The sequence below is a fragment of the Scyliorhinus canicula genome, chromosome 28, assembly GCF_902713615.1.
Source record: "Scyliorhinus canicula chromosome 28, sScyCan1.1, whole genome shotgun sequence".
Lineage (NCBI taxonomy): Eukaryota > Metazoa > Chordata > Chondrichthyes > Carcharhiniformes > Scyliorhinidae > Scyliorhinus > Scyliorhinus canicula.
Window position 1 is genome coordinate 972,444 of NC_052173.1, and position 16,315 is coordinate 988,758.

The window sequence follows — 16,315 nt, forward strand, 5'->3', positions numbered from 1 at the left end:
TTTCCTAATATTGACTGGAAAAGATATAGTTCGAGTACAGTGGATGGGTCGTTCTTTCTACAATGTGTGCAGAAGGGTTTTCTGACACAATATGTTGACAGGCCAACAAGAGGTGAGGCCACTTTGGATTTGGTTTTGGGTAATGAACCAGGCCAGGTGTTAGATCTGGAGGTAGGTGAACTCTTTGGAGACAGTGACCACAATTCGGTGACCTTTACATTAGTGATGGAAAGGGATAAGTATACCCCGCAGGGCAAGAGTTATAGCTGGGGGAAGGGCAATTATGATGCCATTAGACATGACTTAGGATGTGTAGGTTGGAGAAGTAGGCTGCAAGGGTTGGGCACACTGGATATGTGGAGCTTGTTCAAGGAACAGCTATTGCGTGTTCTTGATAAGTACGTGCCAGTCAGACAGGGAGGAAAGGGTAGAGCGAGGGAACCGTGGTTTACCAAAGAAGTGGAATCTCTTGTTAAGAGGAAAAAGGAGGCCTATGTGAAGATGAGGCGTGAGTCTCAGTTGGGGCGCTTGATAGTTACAGGGAAGCGAGGAAGGATCTAAAGAGAGAGCTAAGACGAGCAAGGAGGGGACATGAGAAGTCTTTGGCAGGTAGGATCAAGGAAAACCCAAAAGCTTTCTATAGGTATGTCAGGAATAAAAGAATGACTAGGGTAAAAGTAGGGCCAGTCAAGGACAGTGGTGGGAAGTTGTGTGTGGAGGCTGAGGAGATAAGCGAGATACTAAATGAATACTTTTCGTCAGTATTCACTCAGGAAAAAGATAATATTGTGGAGGAGAATGCTGAGACCCAGGCTATTACAATAGATGGCATTGAGGTGCGTAGGGAAGAAGTGTTGGCAATTCTGGACATGGTGAAAATAGATAAGTCCCCGGGGCCTGATGGGATTTATCCTAGGATTCACTGGGAAGCCAGGGAAGAGATTGCTGAGCCTTTGGCTTTGATTTTTAGGTCATCATTGGCTACAGGAATAGTGCCAGAGGACTGGAGGCTAGCAAATGTGGTCCCTTTGTTCAAGAAGGGGAGTAGAGATATCCCCGGTAACTATAGGCCGGTGAGCCTAACATCTGTGGTGGGTAAAGTCTTGGAGAGGATTATAAAAGATACGATTTATAATCATCTAGATAGGAATAATATGATTAGGGATAGTCAGCATGGTTTTGTGAAGGGTAGGTCATGCCTCACAAACCTTATCGAGTTCTTTGAGAAGGTGACTGAACAGGTGGACGAGGGTAAAGCAGTTGATGTGGTGTATATGGATTTCAGTAAAGCGTTTGATAAGGTTCCCCACGGTCGGCTATTGCAGAAAATACGGAGGCTGGGGATTGAGGGTGATTTAGAGATGTGGATCAGAAATTGGCTAGTTGAAAGAAGACAGAGAGTGGTGGTTGATGGGAAATGTTCAGAATGGAGTTCAGTTACGAGTGGCGTACCACAAGGATCTGTTCTGGGGCCGTTGCTGTTTGTCATTTTTATAAATGACCTAGAGGAGGGCGCAGAAGGATGGGTAAGTAAATTTGCAGACGACACTAAAGTCGGTGGAGTTGTAGACAGTGCGGAAGGATGTTGCAGGTTACAGAGGGATATAGATAAGCTGCAGAGCTGGGCTGAGAGGTGGCAAATGGAGTTTAATGTGGAGAAGTGTGAGGTGATTCACTTTGGAAAGAATAACAGGAATAAGGAATATTTGGCTAATAGTAAAATTCTTGGTAGTGTGGATGAGCAGAGGGATCTCGGTGTCCATGTACGTAGATCCCTGAAAGTTGCCACCCAGGTTGATAAGGTTGTGAAGAAGGCTATGGTGTGATGGCCTTTATTGGTAGAGGGATTGAGTTCCGGAGCCATGAGGTCATGTTGCAGTTGTACAAAACTCTAGTACGGCCGCATTTGGAGTATTGCGTACAGTTCTGGTCGCCTCATTATAGGAAGGACGTGGAAGCTTTGGAATGGGTGCAGAGGAGATTTACCAGGATGTTGCCTGGTATGGAGGGAAAATCTTATGAGGAAAGGCTGATGGACTTGAGGTTGTTTCCGTTAGAGAGAAGAAGGTTAAGAGGTGACCTAATAGAGGCATACAAAATGATCAGAGGGTTAGATAGGGTGGACAGCGAGAGCCTTCTCCTGCGGATGGAGGTGGCTAGCACGAGGGGACATAGCCTTAAATTGAGGGGTAATAGATATAGGACAGAGGTCAGAGGTGGGTTTTTTTACGCAAAGAGTGGCGAGGCCGTGGAATGCCCTACCTGCAACAGTAGCGAACTCGCCAACATAGAGGGCATTTAAAAGTTTATTGGATAAGCATATGGACGATAAAGGGCATAGTGTAGGTTAGATGGCCTTTAGTTTTTTCCATGTCGGTGCAACATTGAGGGCCGAAGGGCCTGTACTGCGCTGTATCGTTCTATGTTCATGGTGTGGGTGCAGAGGTTCGACACTCAACAAAGAACTGGAGAAATTAGAAAATAATGCCCATGAAAATAAAGTAGAATAAATCATAATACATGAAAAAAGAAACATTAACTTTGCTTATCGTCCAATTATTCAGGTACAGAATAATTCTGTACCTTCACAGGCAGCACGGTACCACAAGTGGTTAGCGCTGTGGCTTCACAATCCCACGTTCAATTCCTGGCTTGGGTCACTGTCTGTGTGGAGTCTGCACTTTCTCCCAGTGTCTGCATGGGTTTCCTCCGGTTCCTCCCACAGTCCAAAGACGTGCAGGTTAGGTGGTTTGGCCATGATAAATTGCCCTTAGTGTCCAAAAAGGTTAGGAGGGGGTTACTGGGTTACGGGGATAGGGTGGAAGTGAGGGCTTAAGTTGGTCGGTGCAGACTCAATGGGCCGAATGGCTTCTTCCGCACTGCATGTTCTATGTTCAGAACACCCAAATACCGTCTCGGAAACGTTAAACAAGTTTCTATGTTCTAAAATGCAGGCAAGGCAAACTTGCATGCTGAATTTCACAAGTCTTTGCTTCATTGCGAACACAGGCAGACAAGTAAATCAAATAATTCCAATTTATTCCTTTCCAAAAATTCAACTGCACTAATGGGGAAAGAGTGCCAGCAATTGCTGCATCTGCGTTGGAAATCTGAATAAAACTCACTGTAGAGGGGGAGCTGGTTTTTAAATGGTGCAGGAATGTTTTGAAATTTAAAAAACAATGTTCCTGCAATGCACTCAACCTCTTCAGCGAAGAAAGGGAACTGAAACTATGGAATCTCCTAAAGATAGTAAACTGCCCCAAGGAGGTTTTGAAAATTTGAACTCTTTTTGCTTGTTTTATCTTCATCACTTTCTCTTCCTTTCAAACCAATCTTTCCTTTCTCCCCGTCAATTTTCTTTCTGTATCTGACTTGACTCTAGTTCACCCCCTATCTCCTTCTCCATCATTCCGTATTCTTTCTCTTTCCTTAAATTTCATTGGCAGGAGACACAGAGGCATTCAGCATAGTCCCAAGATCTCAAGATTCCAACCTAGCCAGTTATTGATTCGTATTTCGTGTTTTGCAGTAAATATTTTGAGTTGAAGAGCGAGGAAAAGAATCCAACCCATGGGGCACACCCCGAGAACTCCAATCCAGTATATTCTGGCCCACCGTGGATGCTTGTTAAAACATGGAAACAAAGCATATGCGTTAAATCAGCAAGGAGACAGCATTTATTGAATTCGGAGACTGAAAGGACAAGCACTGATATCACAATTTGGAGCTTCTCTGAGGACGACAACGGCAGCCTAACCAAGAAGCATAGCCACTAAATGATCTGTAATCCCTCTCCAGTCTTTGCACCAATAAGGTGCGCTCTTGGTCACAATCCCAACCGTTAACTAACAGAAAGCAGCTATCAGAAGGTCAAGCCACGACCATATTGAATGGTGGAGCAGGATTGAAGGGCCAAATAGTTTACTACTTCTATCTCTTAAAAGTATGAGGACCACCAGTATGAATATTAAATGACTCGCACAGTCTTTCAGAAACAAAACAATCAGGACAAGTTTTAATGTCTTTCTTCAGGGCATTTCTACAAGTTTGCTGACGATACGACCATAGATCTCGAATAACAACGAGTCAGAATACAGGAAGGAGATAGAGAACATAGCGGAGTGGTGCAGAGACAACAATCTGTCCCTCAATGCCAGCAATGTGTACTGTACACACCCCTGTCAGTATCAACGGGGCCGAGGTGGAGATGGTTTACAGCTTCAAATTCCTAGGAGTACACATCACCAAAAATCTGTCCTGGTCCACCCACATCGACGCTACCACCAAAAAAGCACAACAGCGCCTATACTTTGGCATGTCCACATTAACTCTTACCAACTTTTACAGATGCACCATAGAAAACATCCTATCTGGCTGCATCACAGCCTGGTATGGCAACTGCTCGGCCCAAGACAGCAAGAAACTTCAGAGTCGTGAACACAGCCCAGTCCATCACACGAACCTGCCTCCCATCCATTGACTCCATCTACACCTCCCGCTGCCTAGGGGAAAGCGGGCAGCATAATCAAAGACCCCTCCCATCTGGCTTTCTCACTCTTCCAACTTCTTCCATCGGGCCAGAAGTACAAAAGTCTGAGAACATGCACGAACAGACGCAAAAACAGCTTCTTCCCCGCTGTTACCAGACTCCTAAATGAAAATGAAAATCGCTTATTGTCACGAGTAGACTTCAATGAAGTTATTGTGAAAAGCCCCTAGTCGCCACATTCCGGCGCCTGTCCGGGGAGGCTGGTACGGGAAACGACCCTCTTATGGACTGACCTGATTAACACTACACCCGTATGCTTCACCCGATGCCGGTGTTATGTAGTTACATTGTGTACATTGTGTTGCCCTATATAAAAAGCAAATTACTGCGGATGCTGGAATCTGAAACAAGAGAAAATGCTGGAAAATCTCAGCAGGTCTGGCAGCGTCTGTAGGGAAACATTAGCTCTTTTCTCTCCCTACAGATGCTGCCAGACCTGCTGAGATTTTCCAGCATTTTCTCTTTTGTTGTGTCGCCCTATTATGTATTTTCTTTTCTTTTAATGTACTTAATGATCTGTTGAGCTGATCGCAGAAAAATACTTTTCACTGTACCTCGGTACATGTGACAAACAAATCCAATCTTAAACAAATTCTAATTACTCATCCAGTTAGAAAATGCGTACATGCTTGTGTTTAGGCTCAAGTGCGCCACGTGTGCATGTGCGTGCGCATTAAATTATATTGTTCTTTATTTAATCTACCAAAACCTGTCTTTACAATCTGAAAGTGCAAAAATTGGGTCTCCTACAAACTGAAAAGGCACCTCCTCTCTAAATGCACAAAAATCCCTGTGAAGGTCATACCTGGAGTGGGAGAACACGAGTCATTTCATCACGCCTCAACATGGTCGGAACACTCCCAGTGTAATGTCCCCACCCGCAAATAAAATTTAAATTAAAAAAATGTAAACAAAACAATTGCAAAAAACACGATGTATTCCCAGAATTACAGATTTTGGTATAATTACTTAAATGCCAAGGATTGTATGAATGCAGAGATCCTACCCACTTGTTGGAATTCAACATTTAATTTATTTTAGTGAAAATTCTCTTAAGATTTGCAAATTATATAGATTGGTTACCAAATCAATACGGAAGAATGTGTTTATGTTGGAAAAACTAAATGAGAACCCACTTCACTATTCATTTTCAATTCTGCCTTGCATTCAGATAATTGGTCTGAGTCAAACCAATGCACAACTGAAAAAAAGACATACCACTCAGAGAACGGCTGGGTGAAGAGTGTTGACTATTGGGTGTGCTCACAATGGGACCCACCATTGCCCCAGAGAACTCTTTGTCCATTGAAGAGTCACCGCTCCCTGCATGGAAAGAAAAAGGATTTTTTTGTTGTTGAAAAAGTCTAATTTGTTGGAAACACATTCACATTTTTGATTTTGGACTGTGGAAGAGACATTTTTTTAAAAAACAACAAGGGTACAAATGACTGGTATTCCCACAGCAATATGCAACAACAATAAATATCACAAATTTTCAAAAACACTTCAAATCAAGTTCAGATCCTCAGGACTCAACAACATATACAGCGTGTCAAACTATCACACAAAACAAAGTACAACTCTAATACATTCTAAAAATTAAACAGCAGTCCATTACATCTTTGCAAAAAATCAGTTAATTCCAGATAATGGCTGATCCATTTCCCAAATACTTCTCAATCACTCTCATTTTAAGTACCAGTGCAGAATGTCAGACGCGTGCTCAAGGCTCAGATACAGAATATTGATCAAGACTTGACGTAATTCAGGATCTTAATGCTCAGTTCACTTGATTATATCGTAAATGCATTGGCTAATTCCACTGCAGCACATTAGGTGGCTAATCTTTAACTCACTACCAGCTGCTTGCAAAACGTTTTTCCTTTTATTTAGCATCCACCAATTTACAGGATGGAAGCACAAGTCTTGCAAACCAATCATTCTGCTCAGTGCCACACAGAAATACTGATCATACACATAGTATCAATTAAACTTCGCCCAATGATTATTGTAATTTGATTGTACGTATTTGGCAATCAACTACACGTGAACAGTGGGATAACAGTACTGAAACATGTTATGCTTTGGAAGCAAACTGGATGGCGTACTCCTGCTCCCAATTCATATGTTAGTATGACAGAGTAGACAGAAAAGTAGAGTTGAAGCTACAATTGGATCTACCATGATCTTATCAGGTGCTGGAGCAGGCTTGAGGCCTACTCCTGCTCCTAGTTCGTATGTGTGCATGTAACTTATTACTTGGGACCTTTAAATTCATGGGAGATAGGAAATGGTATGGATCAGAAATTAGCTGCTTCTGCCACACACCTCGAAATCGCCGCCACTTGCTGTCACTACAAAATCAACAGCTACAATGCAACGGCCAAACTACACACCACAAAATTATTTTCCTTTGCATTTATAAAAATGACATGATGGTGCAATAAATTTTATTTTAAAACAGAAAGGCACAGTCCAAGCCATGGGGGCAGCACGATCGCACAATGATCAGCACAGTTGCTTCACAGCTCCAGGGTCCCAGGTTCGATTCCCGGCTTGGGTCACTGTCTGTGTGGAGTCTGCACATTCTCCCCGTGTGTGCGAGGGTTTCCTCCGGGTGCTCCGGTTTCCTCCCACAGTCCAAAGATGTGCAGGTTAGGTGGATTGGCCATGCTAAATTGCCCTTAATGTCCAAACAAAGGTTAGGTGGGCTTGGGTGGGGTGCTATTTCTAAGGGCCGGTGCAGACTCAATGAGCTGAATGGTCTCCTTCTGCAATGTAAATTCTGTGATTTATTCTAAAAGGATTTTTTTTTTTGAAAACGTTAAGCCAGCTTTTGGAGAGAGGCAAGATCAGTTCACACAATCTAGGGGCTTTTCACAGTAACTTCATTGCAGTATAGATGTAAGCCTACTTGTGACAATAAAGATTATTACTACAATCTGCCAAGTTTGGATAGTAACCATCACCTTCATCTGAACCACATTGCGCTTAACTGTAAATAGTCAGCTGAATGGAAAAAAAGTAACCAAACATCAACTGAACATTCAGAAGAAAGATAGGGTTGTCATCTGGGGTCAGGAATATGATAAATACAGCAAATATTGTTCGAGAAAAGGTCCTCCCTCCCAACTAGTTTGCTCTACCTACATCTATACAACAGCAACTTTGTTAGCACAACCGTAACCATAAATCACCTCCTGCTTCCGCCTCAAATCAAATCTTGCAACAATTTCAAATTCAACACTTGCAAAAATCTAGTGCTTAAACAAAGCATCCTTTAACAAGAGCATGCATACTCACAAATTATCCACATTTTGTTTAATTGGACATGCACTTAAATGATCAAAAATGCAAAATTTTGCTTGATTAGAATCTGCGTAAAAAACTCGTTACTGAAATCCAGCAATAGTTTCACTGAGAAAATTTAACATAATTCCGTTCTCAATTGCACAAAAAAAACGTTCCAATTGAAAGAACGGAGAAAACAACCCCGAAAATAAGTGTTATAATGCATTATTCCTTCTCAACCACTATACATGTCTTCGACACAGTTGACTAAGCCATCATTCTCTAATGATGTGGAGATGCCGGTGTTGGACTGGGGTGAGCACAGTAAGAAGTCTTACAACACCAGGTTAAAGTCCAACAGGTTTGTTTCAAACACGAGCTTTCGGAGCGCAGCTCCTTCCTCAGGTGAATGGAGAGGTATTCATTCACCTGAGGAAGGGGCTGCGCTCCGAAAGCTCGTGTTTGAAACAAACCTGTTGGACTTTAACCTGGTGTTGTAAGACTTCTTACTGTCATCATTCTCCAAAACCTTCTTTTCCATCGTACAGTTCGATAGGAATGGATTTGCCTGGTCCAGTCTTGGAATTTTAACTATGGCACACTGTTCCTGATGACAGAACAAGAAGCGGGTGCCACTCTTGCTTTTTGCTGGTTCCCGTGCAACTTTAATTAAAATTTAAAATACTGGTAGCGTGCATGGGAGACACGTGCAACCATCTAGTAGCAGAAACGTTTCAGTGGTGTAACCCACCGCCAGCTGACAGTGGAGCTGGTACGGACAGGCTACAAAAGAGCCTGCTGGACAAACAGGGAAGGCTCTTCATTATGGCTCGAACTTTCTTGCCCCAAGGGCTCGAAACAGGGAACTGCTGCAAACACCCACCCAGTACGGTCTGTGGGTGAAGGGGCCCCCCGGAGTGCAGGGGGCTACCTGCGTGGCGGACACACAGTGGACGGCCATGGCGGGTGTCCCCGGGACAAGGGGGAACCCCGGAGCGCAGGGACCCGACCGCATGGGGAGAGCAGTGATAGTGGACATCCTGGACGGCCCCCTAACAAAGGGAAACCCCAGAGGGCAGGGGCGCGTCCACCGGACAAATATGGTTAACCCCACAGGAGCAAGGGGGCAGAAGCCCCCCACCAGAATAGTCACCTGGAACGTAAGGGGACTTAATGGCCCAGTGAAGAGATCTAGAGTCCTCACCCACCTTAGAAACATGAGGGCCGACATAGTCTTCCTCCAAGAGACGCACTTGAGGGAGCAGGACCAACTGCGGGTAAGAAAGGGCTGGGTGGGACAAACCTATCATTCCTGTTATGGGGCAAGGGCCAGGGGGGTGGCGATCCTGATTGGCAAGAGGACAATGTTTAGGGCGACAAAGACGGTTACGGACCCAGGGGGACGGTATGTCATGGTCAGCGGGGCCCTGGATGGGGCGCCGGTAGTCCTAGTTAACGTGTATGCGCCCAACTGGGACGACACGAGCTTCATCCAAAAGACCATGGCAGAAATCCCGGACATAGCGACGCACCGACTAATCATGGGGGGGGACTTCAACTGTGTACAGGACCCAACGACGGACAGATCAAACCCCAGAACGGGGAAAACCTCAAACATGGCAAGGGAACTCAGTCACTATATGGAGCAGATGGGAGCAGTAGACCCCTGGAGATTCGCCCACCCGGGGGAGAAAGAATTCTCTTTCTTCTCCCCAGTACACAACGTGTACACCAGAATTGACTTCTTTGTGGTGGGGAAAACGGTGCTTCCAGAGATAGACAAGGTGGAATACTCCGCAATTGTGATATCAGACCACGCCCCACACTACATGGATGTGCGGCTAGAGACGGGAAGGGCCCAGCGCCCCAAATGGAGGTTGGACGGTGCCTTACTAGCTGACAAGGCCTTCAGCGAAAGGATAGCGCGGGCCATAGCGGAGTACACTGAGATCAACCAAAACGGGGAGGTCTCACCCTCCACGTTCTGGGAAGCGCTTAAGGCCGTACTAAGAGGGGAAATCATAGCCTACAAAGCGCAAAGAGATAGGGAGGAAAGGGTGGCTAGGCAGAAGCTGGTCGACTCCATACTGGAGGTAGACCATAAATACTCCGAGGCCCCGACCGTAGAACTCCTGGCGGAGAGGAAAGAATTACAAAGGAACTTTGACCTGCTCTCCACCAGGAAAGCAGTACACCAACTCCGCCAGGCACGCGGGGCCCTATACGAACACGGAGACAAAGCCAGCCGCCTGTTGGCCCACCAGCTGAGAAAGCAGGCAGCCAGCAGAGAAATTGCGCAAATCAGAGATACCAGAGGCACGTTGGAAACAGAACCAGAGAGGATTAACAAAACCTTCAAGGCCTTCTACCAAGAGCTGTACACCTCAGAGCCCCCAACGGGGAAGGCTGGGATGAACCGGTTTCTTGACGGACTGGACATACCAGTTGTGGGAGAGGGCAGAAAACGGGATCTGGAAGCACCACTAGCACTGGGAGAGATCATGGACAGCATTAGCTCCATGCAGGCGGGGAAGGCGCCGGGACCGGACGGATTCCCGGCGGACTTCTACAAAAAATTTGCGACAGCGCTGGCCCCGCACCTGCGGGAGATGTTCACAGACTCGCTAGCTAGGGGCACATTGCCACCCACGTTAGCACAGGCCTCAATCTCGCTGATACCTAAGAAAGACAAAGACCCAACGGAATGTGGGTCATACAGACCCATATCTCTGCTGAATGCAGACGCCAAAATACTGGCCAAAATCCTAGCCAAGAGGCTAGAAGACTGTGTACCTGAGGTGGTCACAGAGGACCAGACGGGCTTTGTCAAAGGTAGACAGCTTACCGCGAACATCAGGCGCCTGCTGAACGTGATAATGACCCCCTCCGGGGAGAGAACACAAGAGGTGATCGTCTCCCTGGACGCAGAAAAGGCCTTCGACAGAGTCGAGTGGAAATACCTCATAGAGGTACTGGAGCGGTTCGGGCTTGGAACAGGGTTCACCGCTTGGGTAAAGCTCCTGTACAACGCACCCATGGCGAGTGTACAGACCAACAATACCAACTCCCAATACTTCCAGCTGCACAGGGGCACCAGACAAGGATGCCCACTGTCCCCGCTGCTGTTCGCACTAGCAATTGAACCGCTAGCAATCGCGCTCAGGGCAGCAAAAAATTGGAGGGGGATCCGAAGGGGAGGTAGAGAGCACAGAGTCTCACTCTATGCGGATGATCTGCTCCTCTATATCTCGGACCCACAAAGCAGCATGGACGGAATCATCACGCTCCTGAAAGAGTTTGGAGCCTTCTCGGGCTACAAACTCAACATGAGCAAAAGTGAGATCTTCCCAGTACACCCGCAAGGGGGGGGGGGGGGCAGCACTAAAGGGGCTGCCGTTCAATCAAGCCCGACATAAATTCCGCTACCTGGGGATCCAAATAGCCCATGACTGGAAAGGGATCCACAAATGGAACCTCACCAGCCTGACGGAGGAAGTTAAAAAGGACCTGCAAAGATGGAACACACTCCCGCTCTCCCTCGCGGGGAGAGTTCAGACGATCAAAATGAACGTACTGCCCAGGTTCCTCTTCCTGTTTAGATCCATTCCGATCTACATCCCCAAGGCCTTTTTCAAAGCGCTGGACAAACTCATCATGGCGTTCGTATGGGGGGGTAAAAATGCTAGGATCCCAAAGAAGGTCTTACAAAAAACAAAAACCAGGGGAGGGCTAGCCCTCCCGAATCTACAATTCTACCACTGGGCAGCAACAGCCGAGCGAGTAAGGGGATGGATCCAGGAGCCAGAGGCTGAGTGGGTGCGTGCGGAGGAGGCCTCCTGCATGGGAACCTCCCTCCGGGCCCTCGCCACGGCAGCACTCCCATCCCCACCCAAAAAACACTCCAGCAGCCCAGTGGTGACAGCCACCCTCCAATCCTGGAACCAACTGCGGCAGCAACTTGGCCTGACCAAAATGTCGAACAGGGCTCCCATCTGCAACAACCATAGGTTCACACCAGCACTGACTGACGCCACCTTCAAAAGGTGGAGGCAGGACGGGGGGACACTGACAGTCAGGGACCTATACACGGACGACAGGATCGCAACACTGGACGAACTGACAGAGAAGTTTCAGCTAGCTGGGGGGAACGAGCTACGGTACCTGCAGCTCAAAAACTTCCTACGAAAGGAGACAAGGACGTACCCACAACCGCCACGACAGACACTACTGGAAGACCTACTGGACGCAAGTATCCTAGAGAAAGGGAACTGTAGTGACATGTATGACCGACTGGTAGATAGGGACGACACCGTACTGGACGCAACAAGAAGGAAATGGGAGGACGACCTGGGGATGGAGATAGGGTGGGGACTCTGGAGCGAAGCACTGCATAGGGTCAACTCCACCTCCACGTGCGCAAGGCTCAGCCTGACGCAACTAAAAGTGGTACATAGAGCCCACTTAACAAGAACCCGTATGAGTAGGTTCTTCCCGGAGGTGGAAGACAGATGTGAACGGTGCCAAAGAGGCCCGGCCAACCACGCCCACATGTTCTGGTCTTGCCCCAGACTCGTGGAGTACTGGACAGCCTTCTTCGAGGTTATGTCCAAAGTGGTGGGAGTGAGGGTGGAGCCATGCCCGATAGTGGCGGTCTTCGGGGTTTCAGAACAGCCAGATCTATTCCTGGGGAGGAGGGCGGACGCCCTTGCCTTTGCCTCCCTGATCGCCCGCCGTAGAATCCTGTTTGGCTGGCGGTCAGCAGCACCGCCCAGAGCTGCGGATTGGCTGTCCGACCTCTCGGAATCTCTCCAAATGGAGAAAATCAAATTTGCCATCCGAGGGTCGGACGACGGCTTCCACAGAACGTGGGAGCCATTCATGCAACTGTTCCGGGACCTATTTGTGGCCAATGTACAAGAGGAAGAATAGTCGGGGGAAGGTAGCGGGAGGGGCTACAGGTTCGGTACGGGGGTTCGATGGCTAGCTAAGGCCCAAAACCAAACTAAATAAACATGTTGGGGGGGGGGGGGGGGGGGCGGGCGCAGTTACTACTACGAAGATGCTTACCTGTAAATATGTATGTTAATTTTTGCGTGTTTGTTTGTTGTTTTTTTTCTCCTAACAATTTGTAATTTGTTCAATATAAAATATGAAAACTGAATAAAAACATTTATAAAAAAAAAACTTTCTTGCCCAACTTCAGCGTCATTAAGATGTGGCTTTTAAAGGTGGCGCGGCTGTTTTTAAAATTTAAATTTCCCTTGTAAATACTTCACATTGCATTGGTTTTGCTTTATTCATGTGCACATCATTGTTATTTGTTAAGAATGGCTTAGTCAGAGGCAGCATGGTGGCAAAGTGGGTAGCACTGCAGCTTCACGGCACCGAGGTCCCAGGTTCGATCCCGGCTCTGGGTCACTGTCCGTGTGGAGTTTGCACATTCTCCCCGTGTCTGCGTGGGTTTCTCCCCCACAACCCAAAGATGTGCAGGGTGGGTGGATTGGCCACACTAAATTGCCCCTTAATTGGGCAAAAAAATAAATAAAAAGAATATCTTAGTCAGCAAGCTAAATGCACTGGCACATCTGATGGTTGGCACATATTGCCGGTTACAGGGGAGCTACAAATATTTCTTCATCGTGGAAGAAACAATTGTGTTTTTGCAGTCACCTTTATTGAATGTTCACATTAGTGCACAGTGTTGTACGCGCCACTTTGTGGGGCATGGTTTAATTTGTATGCTCAGCTGGCCCTCCCTTCTATGCACTGTAAAGGACAATCTGAGATCACGCTCAGTGGGGCTAATTGAAATGTTGTACGTGAACTCAAAGCTCCGTCAGCCAGCACCGAGATGGATGCATTTGGCAGTACTGACACCCCCCTTTAGGTCACTCATTTTTAGATTTTGACTGATTACTCTCCCCAGCCCCCAACCAGGATGCCTGGCCCTTCCTTCTTCCACTCCTCTATGCACCTGGCTCCACCCCACAGCCTTCACCTACACCACCCCAGATTCACCCTTGCCAGTCCTGAGCCTCCATGTAAGCTGCCCTTCTCCTGCTCCCCTCTCTGTGCTGCAAATTTCAACAGGGAAAACCACCGACATTTGACACAACAGCACAAAGTCGACTGGTGCACGCCACCTTTAAACAAATCTGAACCTGGTATCACAAGGTTCTTGCGCGCTGCTGACTTTATCTTGAAGGTAAAACATAATTAAAGATTTTCTGCTAATGAGTATTTATGGCATGTAAAGATATTACAAGTGGGAACCCACCACATGGCAGCAAGGCCTGATGCACCACAAATCTCATCTCAATCTGCCATTGGGAAATTGGAATTTTGGCTCCCGCCTAATTTAGTCACCCCTGCATTACCCGCTCTTGCTGGCTCCATAAAATCTCTCCCTTAGTTTCCATTCATATATTTCCAGCATTGACCACCCTTCCCGCCCGACAGATTACGTGAGAAAATATGAACTTATTCACTTTGGGAGAATAGAAAAGCATATTATTTAAATAGAGAATGATTGTGAACTTGGTTGTATGGAGGGCTCCAAGTGTCCTGATAAATGAACCACCAAGTTAGCATGCAGGTACAGCAAGTGATTAGGAAGGCACATGGAATGTTGTCGGTAATTCAATGGAATATAAAAGTAGGGATGTTTTGCGACAGTGTACAGGGCCTTGGTGAGACCACATCTGGAATAGTGTGTACAGTTTTGGTCTCCTTATTTGAAAAGTATATAATTGTGTTAGCAGTTCAGAGAAGGTTCATTTGACTCATTTCTGGAATGAATCTTCTAACAAAAGTTTGGGACTATACCTATAATGGTTTAGAAGAATGAGAGAAGATCTTATTGAACCATTCAAGATCCTGAGGGGACTCAACAGGGTGGATAACCGGAGGATGTTTCCAATTATGGGGGAGACTAGAATCAGGTTAAGAATAAAGAGGTCGACAGTTTACGGTCGCGACAATGAGAATTTTTTCTCTCAAAGGGCTATATATTGAATTCTCTTTCCCAGAAAGCAGTGGGGGTTGGGTCATTGACTTTTTTCAAAGCAATCAAGACCGACAGATTTTTGATAGACAAGTGGATCAACGGTTAGGGAGGCAGAGGGCAGGCTCATACAAACATATGAAAGGCTCGGCTTACTCCTGCTCCCAAGTCCCATGTTCCTACAAAGTCACCACACTCCCTTCTAGATTTACTTTTTATCCCATGCTGATATTATGCACAGATAATGGGTCATGTACTCTGATGATACCTTATTGCTTTAAAGCAGTCATTTTCAAACTCAGGGTCACGACCCACAGGTGGGTGTCAGGAGGGTGACAGCATTCCGGATTGTGAGAAAAAGTGCCTAACGGCCATGACCGGCTTTCAGAATGCCAGCCATCCCGCACATGTGCCCCCTCAGCAGTGCGCAGGCCCAGGGTCCAGCGAGGCAGACTGGCTACTTCTGACATTAGTGCGCTGACCCGGGAGCAGATTCTTGAAAAAAAAAATCAACAAGTCTTCTCTCCAAAAGTGGCGGCAGAGAGCAGGTCACGCACCCCCTGAGATCACATGCTCTGGATGCGAGAAAGATTCCTCCATTTTGTAGCTGTCAGCAGTGCTGGTGTGAACTCCAGGGCCTGTGGTGAACAACCAATGATAAAAGCTGAAAACAGGAACAAAGTAGTATAAAGATGATTTCTTGTGGTATGGGTTTATTAATTGTCCCACTGCAAATCAGGATGCAAAGTTCACATGTTATATGCAGGGAAGTACTGGCAAATGAAAGTTTAAAACCCTCAAAACTTCAAAGGCATTTGAAGACTAAGCATGGTGAGTTCAAGGACAAACCTCTCGATTGTTTTTCTTCCAACGGCTGCAACGAGAACTTAAATCATCAGCTGAAGTCCTCAGCAGAAATGTAACATTGAATAACAAGGCAAGTGAGATCGTGAGGACCAAGCAGGGTCACCTGTCACATTAAAGGTAAGAAAAAATGGTGGGTCATGACGTTCGAGTGGCATGGGTAGTGAGGTTCAGGAGGTGCGAGTAGCGAAGGCCAGCCGACGTGAGTCCCGAAATATGGCCAGTTGGTAAAAATGGGTCCCGGACAAAAGTTTGTAAAACACTGCTTTAAAGCAGTACATTCAACAAACCAATACAATAACTGACTCAGTGTTTAATTTGAGTGAACAAACTTGTATCACAAATCTAATGGTTAAGATTCAACTTTCAATATTTCCTAAATTGAGGTCATGAAAGAATTCATAAATGATCAGGACCAAGTAAACTGACTATCCCCCTTGTGAGTGGGGAAAGGAGAATGCATGGAATGGTTAGGTGGTGCAGGAGCACACCCCTTCTATAGATATGTGAAGAGAAAAAGATTGGTGAAGATAAATGCAGGTCCCTTACAGTCAGAAACAGGGGAATTTATAGTAAGGGACAAAGAAATGGCTGACCAACTAAAC

At 46.4% G+C, this 16,315-nt stretch overlaps 1 protein-coding gene across 5 annotated transcripts in view; it reads right to left on the reverse strand.

The window, feature by feature from the left end:
* The window catches only part of ikzf4 (IKAROS family zinc finger 4), a 235,272-nt gene that overhangs the window by 98,719 nt on the left and 120,238 nt on the right, over positions 1-16,315 (reverse strand). For all 5 annotated transcript variants that reach the window (XM_038786693.1, XM_038786690.1, XM_038786688.1 and 2 more), the window contains one exon: positions 5,771-5,875. In XM_038786693.1, coding sequence (XP_038642621.1) covers positions 5,771-5,875 — 105 coding nt within the window. Of the gene's footprint in view, positions 1-5,770; positions 5,876-16,315 lie in introns of those variants that run through there.